Genomic DNA, 11,245 nt, shown 5'->3' with positions numbered 1-11,245 from the left:
TCAGTTTCATATTAAAATAGCATAATTTACGGTCTATGTATGGAAACGGGAACAATCTTCTCCTTTGGCGAGGTGGGTCTAGGCACGTTTATTATCCAGAGGCCGCGGTCATTAACGCTGATATACTTCCGGTTCTCGACTAGTCTGTACGAATACTCTATGTGAGGGTCAAGAATGGGGGAAGCCGCGCATTGATAGAAATCATGACATTTTCTCAGCATAGTCTGCATCTTCAATTAGGACAATTTCCATGATTTGAAATTGCTAATCAAGAGTTCTTACCCCAGATAATAACCGTAGCTATTCTGAGCATAAGGTTTTGCTTAGGAACATAAAAAAAAACAAAAACGGCTTGCAAAGTCCACCTAACGTAGCATTTTCTCTGCAAACAAAAAAACAAGCCAGCAGACGCTGGATGGTCCACTAATAATCGTGGGTGCCTGCTTTTTAAAGTTCGAATTAAGCTCAGGATGCACGCGCAGTATTGGCTACGCCCATGGGCCTTTGCCAATTGCCTCACTCGCGAAGACGGTCTTCAAACAACATAAGGAACCAAGGAGGTGGGCTAGTCTTGCATTTTGGTTAATACATCTGTGGCCACCATGGGAGTCAGGCGTTGCCATTCGCCCGTCAGTCCCACCCGCTTGCCGAATCGCGGTGGGAACGAAGGCCCGCGAGCGCCCGCCCCCTCTCTTCTGATTGGCCGCGTGAGCTGGGCTGATCCGTGAAATAGAGACTCTGGGGGCAAGAAGCAGCAACGGGCGCAGTTCACCCTTTTGTTGCATCGGGAGGAGGTCGCTGCACGCTTCTGCAACCATGGCACAGGTAAGCCCCCTTTCCTAGCCAAAGGGCTCTCTTCCAAGACGCCCCTTCCTTTGCAGGCGCGGCAAGTCGAGTCTGCTTCTCTTTCGCTAGGCTTTTCTCGGTGTCGGTTTCGCTTTTCTTCGCAGTTGTCGGCGGAAGGGTGTACGCGCCTCTTTTGAGGTCTTGTTCCTGCTTTCTCTGTAGCTGGAAGTGCGTCTTGGGCTCCGCTTCTCCCTCTGGCCGCTGCCTCATCAGTTTCTATTTCATGCTGCTCCTGCAAGCACCCACACAAACTCCACCCCGCAATCTAGGCGGCCCGGAATGAGGGGGGGTGTCTCTTTCTTTCCTGGTCAGGGAGCAGGAGGAGGAGAAATGAAGCGCCCTTGTTCAACCATTGCAGAGTACGCGCTTGTGCCTTGGTAGGTAGTGCTAAGTTCTCCAGGGGCTTATTCCTCTGCAAAGTTGTGGCCATCTCTTAAAATTAGGTCGCTACTTCTGAAATAACCAGTGACCATTATAAAACCACAAACGTGAAGCGTGTATTACTAGCCAGGTAAATTCTTAAAAATTCTTCCAAACTATCTTAAGCTGCTACTTTGTATCAGTCATGGTGGTTGAAACTTTTCAGAAGCCAGACTGTCAAGATTTTGCACAGTGGATCTGCAGTCCTTATGCATAATAGCTTGAAGCTAAGTTCTTCTTGTTTAGAATTGCTAATACTGTACAGGCAGCCTTTTCTCCCCCCCCCCCCCGCCAGCTGTAACACGCATTTTTGCCTAACTGATCTAGTGGTTGAAGGGTAGGTGATAAAACCTCGGTTTTTTATGGTACAGTATGTGTGAAAGGATTCCTTTGTATGCTGACTGTGCAACAAAAGAACTTACAAAGTTGGGCCTGGGAAAAAAGCATGTACTGTACTGTACTGTACATGCAGCTGGAGATGATGGCCCCTTTGTGGCTTCCGCAGCCAAGTGCATGAGCCGCTTGCTCAAGGTATCCACATAGCTGCCAAGTTATCCCTTTTTTTAAGGGATTTTCCATTATGCTGAATAGGCTTCCTCGTGAGAAAAGGGAAAACTTGGCAGCCATGGGTATCCAGCAGCACTTGGTGGTGTTGTGTGCAATGTCTTGCTGAAAGTGGCTTGCAGGAACTTGAAAATAAATTGGGCAACATCGGAGGCAGCCCTCATAAGTCCTGCTGGAACAGCTTTTCTGCCAAGTGTTAGTAAAGCAACTCATTTTGCAACCTTCCACCCTCAGGACAATTATCAAGCTTCAAATCTCTATGCTGTTTGCCCAACTAAATTCCCACACCTTGAATCTTATGCATGCTTGTCTGGGAGTAAGTCCAACTAACCTGGTGGGACTTATTTCAAAGTAAACATGTAAAGGACTGTACCACAGTTCATGAAGCTCTAAAAAGGTTCATGCTAAAATTTATTCTGATTTAGATCTACATTAAGTGTATTGAACAGCAGTAAATCCCTTAATTTGAATCCTTACTTGAAATAGGCAGAGTTTGAAAAAGCTGCAGAAGAAGTCAAGAAGCTGAAGACCCAACCAACAGATCAAGAAATGTTGGATATCTACAGCCATTACAAGCAGGCCACAGTTGGAGATGTAAATACAGGTATGAGTTAACTTCATACCACATTCAAATCCGTGCTTAGGGATTGGTCATTGACCAATCGTTGCTCATTGGGATTGCTCATTGAGCAATTCTTTCATCCTAATCTATTTAGTTATTTCAGTGAGATCTATAAACTACTATAGACTGAAATGTAACATATCTCACACCAAGTAGGTAAAGATCCTATATGCTGTGAGTCCAAATTAGCAACGTAAGTTAAATCTGGGTATATTAACTGCATGTAACACTTGATAGTAAATCCGCTCCCTCAATACAGAGCTCCTTAAATGCCTTTCATCTTGCCTTTTATTTCAGACTTGCTCGTTTGCTTGAAACAAACTTGTGATAGCAAGCAATTTACTTAGCTGCTTATAACATTTTTTGAAATCTGCTTCATACCATAAATAGCTAAAAGCATCAGTTGCTACTGCTTGCATACATAGCATGGAGCCAGAGCAAGTCCTGCGATGTGCATAGATTTCATACAGAAGCATATAAATAAGTGGATTAAAACGTAATATTGCAGCAATCATAACTATAGTTTCAGGTACATCATTTCACATCAAGTCTCCCTTTTGAGGTGACCATCACTGTTAACTTCTGCTATAGCAGCTCTTTTGAAATATGCAATACCTCGCATACTTCAAGGAATCTGTATTTGGGGCCAAGCAGCATGGGGATGCAGTGGGAACTTGGATTCCACTTTTGACTAGCCAGATTTAGCTGATGCTTATGAAACGGTAGAAACTTCAAGTGGTATATAACTTGCAATAGTGCCTGCAGAAATGTTCTACATTGCAAAGGCCTAGTCAGGATGAGTTGTCTGATCCTTGCAGAGATTCCATGTTCTAAGTGAAGCAATTTACCCAATCCAGTAGTTCAGGGCATTGCTTAACTTATTGGTGTCCTAGTCCAACTGACTCTCAAGAGCTTTGGGCTAGGACACTTGCAGCTCTGAAAGATACTTGGGACAAAGCTTGCTCTGATTTGCACACAACTCACAACAAAATGCCTTTTCTGTGAGGGTCCTTGGCATGGAACTCGTGAAACTGCTGCCTGTGAGAATGGCAAATGTAAACTCTGTTCCAGTGGAAATTGCTGTGAGTTTGAGTGAGTGCCTTTAGAAGCTACAACCAGATCTTCTTTACCCCTCTTCACAACCCTTGCCCAGTATTGCAGTACCACAGTTAAGCAGGATATGAATGTGTCTGCTGCTTTGGATGTGTTGCTATGTTGGCTTTCCAAGTATCCTATTGGACGAGCGTTCAGAAAGTGAATTCCAAAAGGATAGGTTGGTCCACTTTTAGTTGCATGGAGCTGAGATAGCAGACTATTGCACAGCTAGACTAGGGTTCGCATAACAGCCTAGTATTACGCTTGGGTTTCATCTTTCAAGAGGAAGGTGAAACTATCGGATTCGCTAGTGGAGGACAGAAGGTATCTTGCAACAAAGCACACCTGTAGAGTCTGCACTGGATAGCACTGTTTGAGGCCGGGGCAGGGGGAGGTTTAATAGTTAGGTATCCTTTGCAGGAGTATCAATAAGTAGCTGAAGTCAGGTTGGGGTGTGCTACAAGCAACTATTCGGAAGAGCCCTAAAGATGCTTGGGAAGTTAAAGCCCTTGTATGTCTGCTTCCTGTAACTTTGCTTTTGTTTAAACATTGGTGCAAGAGCATCATGTAAACACATTTGTACTGACCACGAGAATGACTAGTTGCTCTTGGAGGCCATTCTTGTTGCTACAGCTGGTATCCTGATCTACCAACCTACTTGGTGGTTCAGCCTATTGGGTAACTCCAAATGCAGGGAAGTTAGCTGAAAAAGGGAATCCAGTTTAAGTACGTAAAGCTGGATGGAAAATCTAGGCATAATTCTGCTGTTTCTGTAGCTTGTGTGTGTTTTGGAGGATGGGGCGGGGAGAGAGGCTTCGTAGGTGAATAAAGGATAGCATACTGGTTCTTGATAATGGGACCAACCGGAAGACATGAGTGCCCCTGTTTTGATTATTTTGCAACAGTGTGGGTACTGATGGACATGCTGCAGGAGGGTGATCTGAAACTCTTAGCTAATTGCCTCCGCTTCCAGTGCCAGCAGTGCAAGGGTCAGTCAGTAGCTTAGCTTCCCTCGGGGATGACAGTGCCAACTAGAGCTAAAGGTCACCCAGGACCTTGCAAGCAGCTGGTTTTCTTGAATAGCCCCATTGCCAATCCTGGGGTAAAAATGACAGTGCTGTGTTTGCATGCAATTCATTCTGAAATGCTCGTCGTAGAACTTGAGCACAATATGTATGCCCCACCCCTCTCCAGCCACTCCTAAAGCACAGGCATGGAAAGTAGGTCAAAAGGCAATATTTGACCAGCCTGGGCCTTCAGGCAAGTCCTTCTGAAAGAGCAGTCAAGTACGAACAAACCTACTAGACTAAATGCTGGTGTTCAATAGATTGCCAAGGAAAGAAAGGCTGCTCTGGTACGGTAGCCACTACACCAGGCCAAGGCACAAATGGTTAACTGGAAGCCAGATGAGAAGTTGCTGTCTCTTTTCATACAGGGTGGCTGTATAAGGATTACTGGAAATATATGTGAACTTGTTCAGATGCTTGACGTTCACTATATAAATGCAAAATAACATGGCACGGTGGAGATTGTGATCGGTTACAAAAAAAAAACAGAATCACTTAAACATTTCCACAATGGAATCTGCCCCTGTATCTCTGGGTACCATAAAATGGCTAGTTGGGTTGATCAGAGGAGAAGAGAGTGCCAGAATATTGTCTTCCTTATTGCTGAAAAGGATCCTCCTTGTAGATGGAAGTGGAACAACCAATATGGCAGCAGTGGTCCCAAAGTGAGCACCAAGTAACTACCAGAGCTTGCTCCTGAGATGTTCTGTGCATTTTCTGTCCCAGTGAATGGTTCTCTTAAGTGTCATTGGTATATATACAGTAGAGAGAAATCTATCTTTTTGTATCTTTATTTCCAAATGGAATATTGCAACACATAGGGAATCACCCTACAATTGCATGCCATAACGTCAAACTACAGGGTATTGCCACATGCATGAGATTGAGCAAGTTGCCTACCATTTAAATTAGTCAGTTTCTCACAGGTGTAGCCAGTATGGGCATATTTGTCTTGAAATCTAGGCTGCCTAACTTGGCAACACAGACTTCCTACCCTATGGAAGAACAAATATGCAGGCACTTCTGTTGATGTGTTAGTTGAGTTAGATCAGGCATCCCCAAACTTCGGCCCTCCAGATGTCTTGGACTACAATTCCCATCATCCCTGACCACTGGTTCTGTTAGCTAGGAATCATGGGAGTAGTAGGCCAAAACATCTGGAGGGCCGCAGTTTGGGGATGCCTGAGTTAGATGATCCAAAGGAAAGTTGCCCATCTTTGTTCAGGGGGCTCCATTGCAGGCGATGCGGTGCTTATTTTGCTGTCTCTCCAGCACTTGGTTATCCTGGTTCTGAGAATGAGTTGGCTTTTAGGTTGCGAAATCATTTTGAACAATGATTAGTAAATACCCTTCATCCAGGAACAAACATGCCATGTTGATTGAACAATCCTTGGATCAAAGCCACCCTTCAAAAGTTAAGAGGCAGCAACTTTGCTATCATTAGCAACTCTTCTGTGGCTTTCAAGGAAGTACCTCTAGATTGGATATCAACTTTAGAAAAACAGCTAGAATCTGCATACAGCAAAATGTGATCTCTCCTAATGGAAACTCAGAGTTAACAAACAACTTACTATACAAATGAACAAAAACGTGCAGGAAGTAAATATTTGGCATGCTTAAAGCTTTTTAACAAGCAGGACTAAATTTCTTTTTCTAGGCTGCAAAAAAAACAAAAATAATAAGTAACAAAGGGATACCAAAATCTGTACCCCAACCATGCTGTTGCCTCTTAAATCTAAATGGGATACTTAAGATAAATGACTGGTCAGCATCGTGATCATCTTTATTTTTAAGAAGTTGCACCTGCAGCTTGCCTTCGTTTGTATACCCAAAGCAATCTCTTGTACTGTGGGGGGGGGGAGCAAGGCTGTTGCATTACTATGTTAAAATGTCACTGTTTCAGACCGTCCTGGGATGCTTGATTTCAAAGGCAAGGCCAAGTGGGACGCCTGGAATTCCTTGAAAGGTAAGCCTTAAGTGTAACAGCAAATACAACTCAATTGCTATCAAATCATTGGGATGGCTGACTCAACTTAATCTCACCCATAGATCAACATTACTTGCCTTAACTCTAGCAGTTCATTCCTTCAGCTTTATGGCCTTCCTTTAAGCCCTTAGTTTCAGTGTCGCAAATGCTGGCTATACTGCGGCCATTTCATGTTTCCACATGTGCATAGATGTGCTGGTGTCGATGGGTGCAGTGAGAGAGGTTGGGGGGGTATCTGTGTTGAAATTCCTCCTAGCAGGCTGTTTCAGCACCTTTAGAATTGCAAAGAGTCGTCTTTCATAGATTCGCAGCTCTGTACCTGAGAAGCTAAGAAATTCCTTCGGCCAAAACACATAACTTAAGGTGTACATGGGAGTCAAGGTTGCTTGTTGCTTTCCTTTCCCCACCTTGTCCATTTTAAGGGATCGTGATCTCTGCCACTTAATCCAGTTTCGACATACAGCTGGGCCATCTTTTAGACTGAATTGACGATTCGTGTTCATGGGCCGCTGAAGTAAAGGTTAACCTACCATACGGTTACGTAACAAATGGGCACAGAGGAGTCCCTGCTTAGGCAACTAGGGTGAGGGAGGCAGGCTGATACCATAGATCTAGCATGGATCGAACACTACTTCATGTTTTATCTCTGCTCACATGCGTAATCCTTTTTCTCTTTCAGGAATGTCCAAAGAAGATGCAATGAAAGCATATATTAAAAAAGTGGAAGAGCTGAAGGAAAAATATGGAATGCAATAAACCCCTTTCCTGCATGCCTTTAAATGGAATCATGCCTTACCCTACTAACTTAAACTGTGTTACACAGTATGGCAGTGCCAAGACTTGATGCCACTTTCTATAATTAATAGCTGTGTAAATTTACTTCTAATGGTTTGTATAATAAACACTATCAAATTCACTTGTTGGTAGTATCGTGGATCTCATATCAGGAGGAGTCCATTACTGTGCATGGTACCTGCTCAAGTTGTATAGAGGACCACTAGTATAGAGGCTGGTCTCTCCAGCAAGGATGGCAGGATACTCTTGAAATATCTGAAGCCAACCAGACTGCTTTTAGCTGGAGTCCCATGGCGCTTCCCCTCTTTGTCCCTTGGCCAGTCATTAAGAACTGCTCGAGTGCTTCCAGTGCTGAGGCAGACATTGCTTCACAATTCCAAGTCTCTTGCCCACCTCGTGCGTGAACAAACAGTGGGACACTCCACTGGTCAGAAAAGTGGCGAGTTCCATCCACGAAGGCTAAGGAGCCTTGTTCTTGACGACGTAAGATTGGAAGGAAATGCACTGCAAATACTGTCGCTTGTTGTATGCAGTTTATAAAACCTGTAGGCACCAAGCAGAATGATACCGCACTTACTGCAATTGAACAATGCAGCCAGTATGGGGCACACCTTCAATAACAGCTGTACAGATTTGAAACGAGCCACCTGCATGAGCATTTCAGCTTCCCCGATTGAGCAGTCCCCTTCCCCTATGTACTCTTCATGAGTTTTGTAGAATCATAGAATTGTAGGAGACCTTAAGGATCATGTACAGTACTCCAATTCCCTGCAATGCAGAAATATGCAGCTGTCCCAAACCTGCAGGTATAGCCTCTAACTAGGCTATACCTGTGCTCTCTCAACGCGCCCCCCCCCCAAGCCGGTCTCAAGAGGAGCAGCAGGAAAACCCATATTGTGACAGCCCTTGTGCAGGGCTTCTGCTTATGAGATACATTAGGCAAATTCCCCTCAAGTTGTTTGGGAATTTTTTTTTGCAGTCCCCAACAGATTGGTGCCCTAAGCTATAGCTTGTTTAGCTTATACGTAAGTCCGGCACAACTGGGAAGATTCCTAAATCCTACTGTGGGCAACAGTCTAGGTGATGCTTCTACTCTAGGACGATGACGTGTTCCCCACTGCAAATACCTATACAGTGGCACCTTGGTTCTCAAACAACTTGGAACCCAAACACTGCAAACCCGGAAGTAAGTGTTCTGGTTTGTGAACTTCTTTCAGAAGCTGAACATGCTCTGTTTTGAGTGCCATACTTCCATTTTGAGTGTTACGCTGAGGTCTGTCTGTTTTTGCTATTTATTTTTGTATTTTTGTGGCTCTTTGTGTGTGTGACTGTGTGGAACCCAGTTCAGATACTGATTGTGTGACTGCAGTACATTGTTTATTGCTTTCATTTTATGGATCAATAGTCTTGTTAGATAGTAAAATTCATGTTAAATTGCTGTTTTAGGGGTTGTTTTTAAAAGGCTGGAGTGGATTAATCCATTTTGCATTACTTTCTATGGGAAAGTACACCTTGGTTTTGGAACAGACTTCCGGAACAGATTTAATTTTGAGAACCAAGGTACCACTGTAGAAGCAAATTGGGTCATAACTCGAAAATGAGCTGCAAAGCCTATCCTAGTCACTAGATGGAGCCAAATAGCTCTTAATGTAGGCGATTCAGACGCCTACTCTTGGCGAGTAAAGTTCTTAACTGCAACTACTGTTTTTTAAAGGGTATTGAAGCAGTATCTGTTACAATATTCAATTGGAAGGATTAAGTAGAATCTTTTCACACCTAAAGCTAGTGTGTGCTGCTCAAAAACCTTGCTGGTTCAGCTCAGATTTGTTTTATCAGTAGCCAAAAGAACATGAAGCTTAGTGGAATCAAGAGGGAAGAATTAAGTCCGGCAGGCTGCATACAGGAGCAGGTAAGAAGGCCTAAGCTGGATCATATCAGAGTAGACTTGGAATTCCATGCTGCCTGTTAACACAATGCTGACTCTCCTTGAGTAGTTGCTGGGACCAAAAGATGTTCCCAGGCCGTGCTCCTTAGAGCTCCACAGGTAAAATGAGTGGAAGTGTGCCACTTGGACCAAACCTTTCCAGTTAAAAGCTATTTTTAAAAAAAATCCTGTGAGAAGGCTAAGCTACGTACACAAATGATTTTTGGCAACGTGTTGTTTTCCTCAGGGGTGTGTGTGCTATGTGCTTCAGAAGACAAGTACAGTTGTACCTTGATTCTCAAACGAAATGTGTTCTAGAAGTCCGACTATCAAAAACCAAGGCGCGGTTTCCGATTGGCTGCAGGAGCTTCCTGCGCTCAATCAGAAGCCGCGTCAGACTTCCAAAAAAAAGTTCACAAAATTTCACTCACTTTGTGGCATTCAGGAGCCAAAATGTTCAAGTCATAAGGCGTTCGAGAACCAAGGTACGACTGTACAGGCGTTGGGTCTTTTTTCTTCCTAAAAAATGTTCTCCATCTCAGGAGTTTAAGATTTCTCCTGTGGAAGAAAATATATAGTGCCCATATATTTTTCCTTTGGTAGATGGGATGGAAAATAGTAGTTGTGGGTAGGTGGGCTATTTTTAGCAAAAAAGACTGCTAGGAGGAAAGAGGAGAGGATCTTTTCCCTTATCACCTACTTTTCTGAGGCCGAGTGTTACCTTGAGAGGGGAGTCACTAGCTAGATATGACTCAAGGATTTGCTCCTAAACAAATAAAAACTTATCTCTTGAGTGTGTGTAGGAGTCTCTATCATGACACAACAGCAGCCTCTTGCCAGACATTCAAAAACAAACCCTTGCACCATTTACACCATTGCTAGATATGTTTTGAAAATGGCCTTATTTGTGAATTTGAAGAGCTCCTAAATCTGCCACTTTGCCTGCTCAGCCTAGAAGAAAATCTGATAACTGGGCAGGCTCTTGTTTTTATGGATGCATTGTAACAAAGGATGCCAATCTGAACTTTTTCTATGATTTATTTCTGTTGATCATGGTATCACTGCAGTTGGCATAACTTCATACAAAAGGAGACGCCCTTTCTGACCCTGTTACTATTCCTTAACTTAAATGTGACCTAGAAAATGTAAGTAAATATCCTGACCTAGTACTGAATGTAATGGTCAGCGCACACAATCCTGTGTTACCAGAAAACATTAATTGCCATATTCATAAATGGACACATAAGTACTCCACCCAAAGCTCCCAAGCCTCTTCAAAAGTGCGGAGAGATATGCAAGTGTCTCCACTGTGGGGGGGGGGGGGGAATGACTGCTGCGTAATGAATTACTTTCAGAGCTGCACATTGCAAGAGTTCTCTATAAGAGTTGACAGCACACAATTCTAGAGCTGGCTCACAGCTGTACTGATGCCTTTAAAGCAAATTTGCCCTGGAATGTAGCTAAAACCTCTGAAACACTCCAATTCTCTCTCCTCTTTCTCCTTCAACCCCCTGTATCTTTTGCGCTTCAGATTATCATCTTGTTTCGCAATACATTGGCTGACTAGCTTTGTTTTGCACAGAGCCCCTTCCACTGGACATCCTGTTTTTCATTACAAGCTCTGCATCAAAAAAAGGCCAAACTATCTTGCAGTTTTGAAGTGAGTCAACATGATGAGCCCTTCTTTCAGTCTCAGTCCTTGTAGTTGAGCAAGTTTTTCTATCATGCCTCTATTCTACACTGATATACCACTGATATAACATGAGCCCGTAACCTTATATTTATCTCATTTGTGTGTGCTATGAAAGGACACATTCAAATATTTGTACAGTGGTACCTCGGTTTTCAAACATCTCAGAAGTCAAATGTTTTGGTTTTCGAACACCAAAAACCTGGAAGTAAATGCTTCCATTTTCGAACGCCCC

At 43.5% G+C, this 11,245-nt stretch overlaps 1 protein-coding gene across 1 annotated transcript; it reads left to right on the top strand.

Annotated features, from left to right (window-relative positions):
- Window positions 1–685: 685 nt before the first annotated feature.
- DBI (diazepam binding inhibitor, acyl-CoA binding protein) lies at window positions 686–7,517 on the top strand. The gene is made up of 4 exons (XM_035129845.2): window positions 686–825; window positions 2,317–2,434; window positions 6,518–6,580; window positions 7,281–7,517. Exons 1-4 carry the CDS (start codon window positions 817–819, stop codon window positions 7,355–7,357), a joined length of 267 nt encoding a protein of 88 aa, XP_034985736.1. The 5' UTR covers window positions 686–816; the 3' UTR covers window positions 7,358–7,517.
- Window positions 7,518–11,245: the final 3,728 nt, after the last annotated feature.

Source organism: Zootoca vivipara, chromosome 1 (genome assembly GCF_963506605.1).
Source record: "Zootoca vivipara chromosome 1, rZooViv1.1, whole genome shotgun sequence".
In the NCBI taxonomy this organism is placed as follows: Eukaryota; Metazoa; Chordata; class Lepidosauria; order Squamata; family Lacertidae; genus Zootoca; species Zootoca vivipara.
The sequence above is the reverse complement of the archived record's forward strand: the minus strand, read 5'-3'. Positions and strand labels throughout refer to the sequence as shown.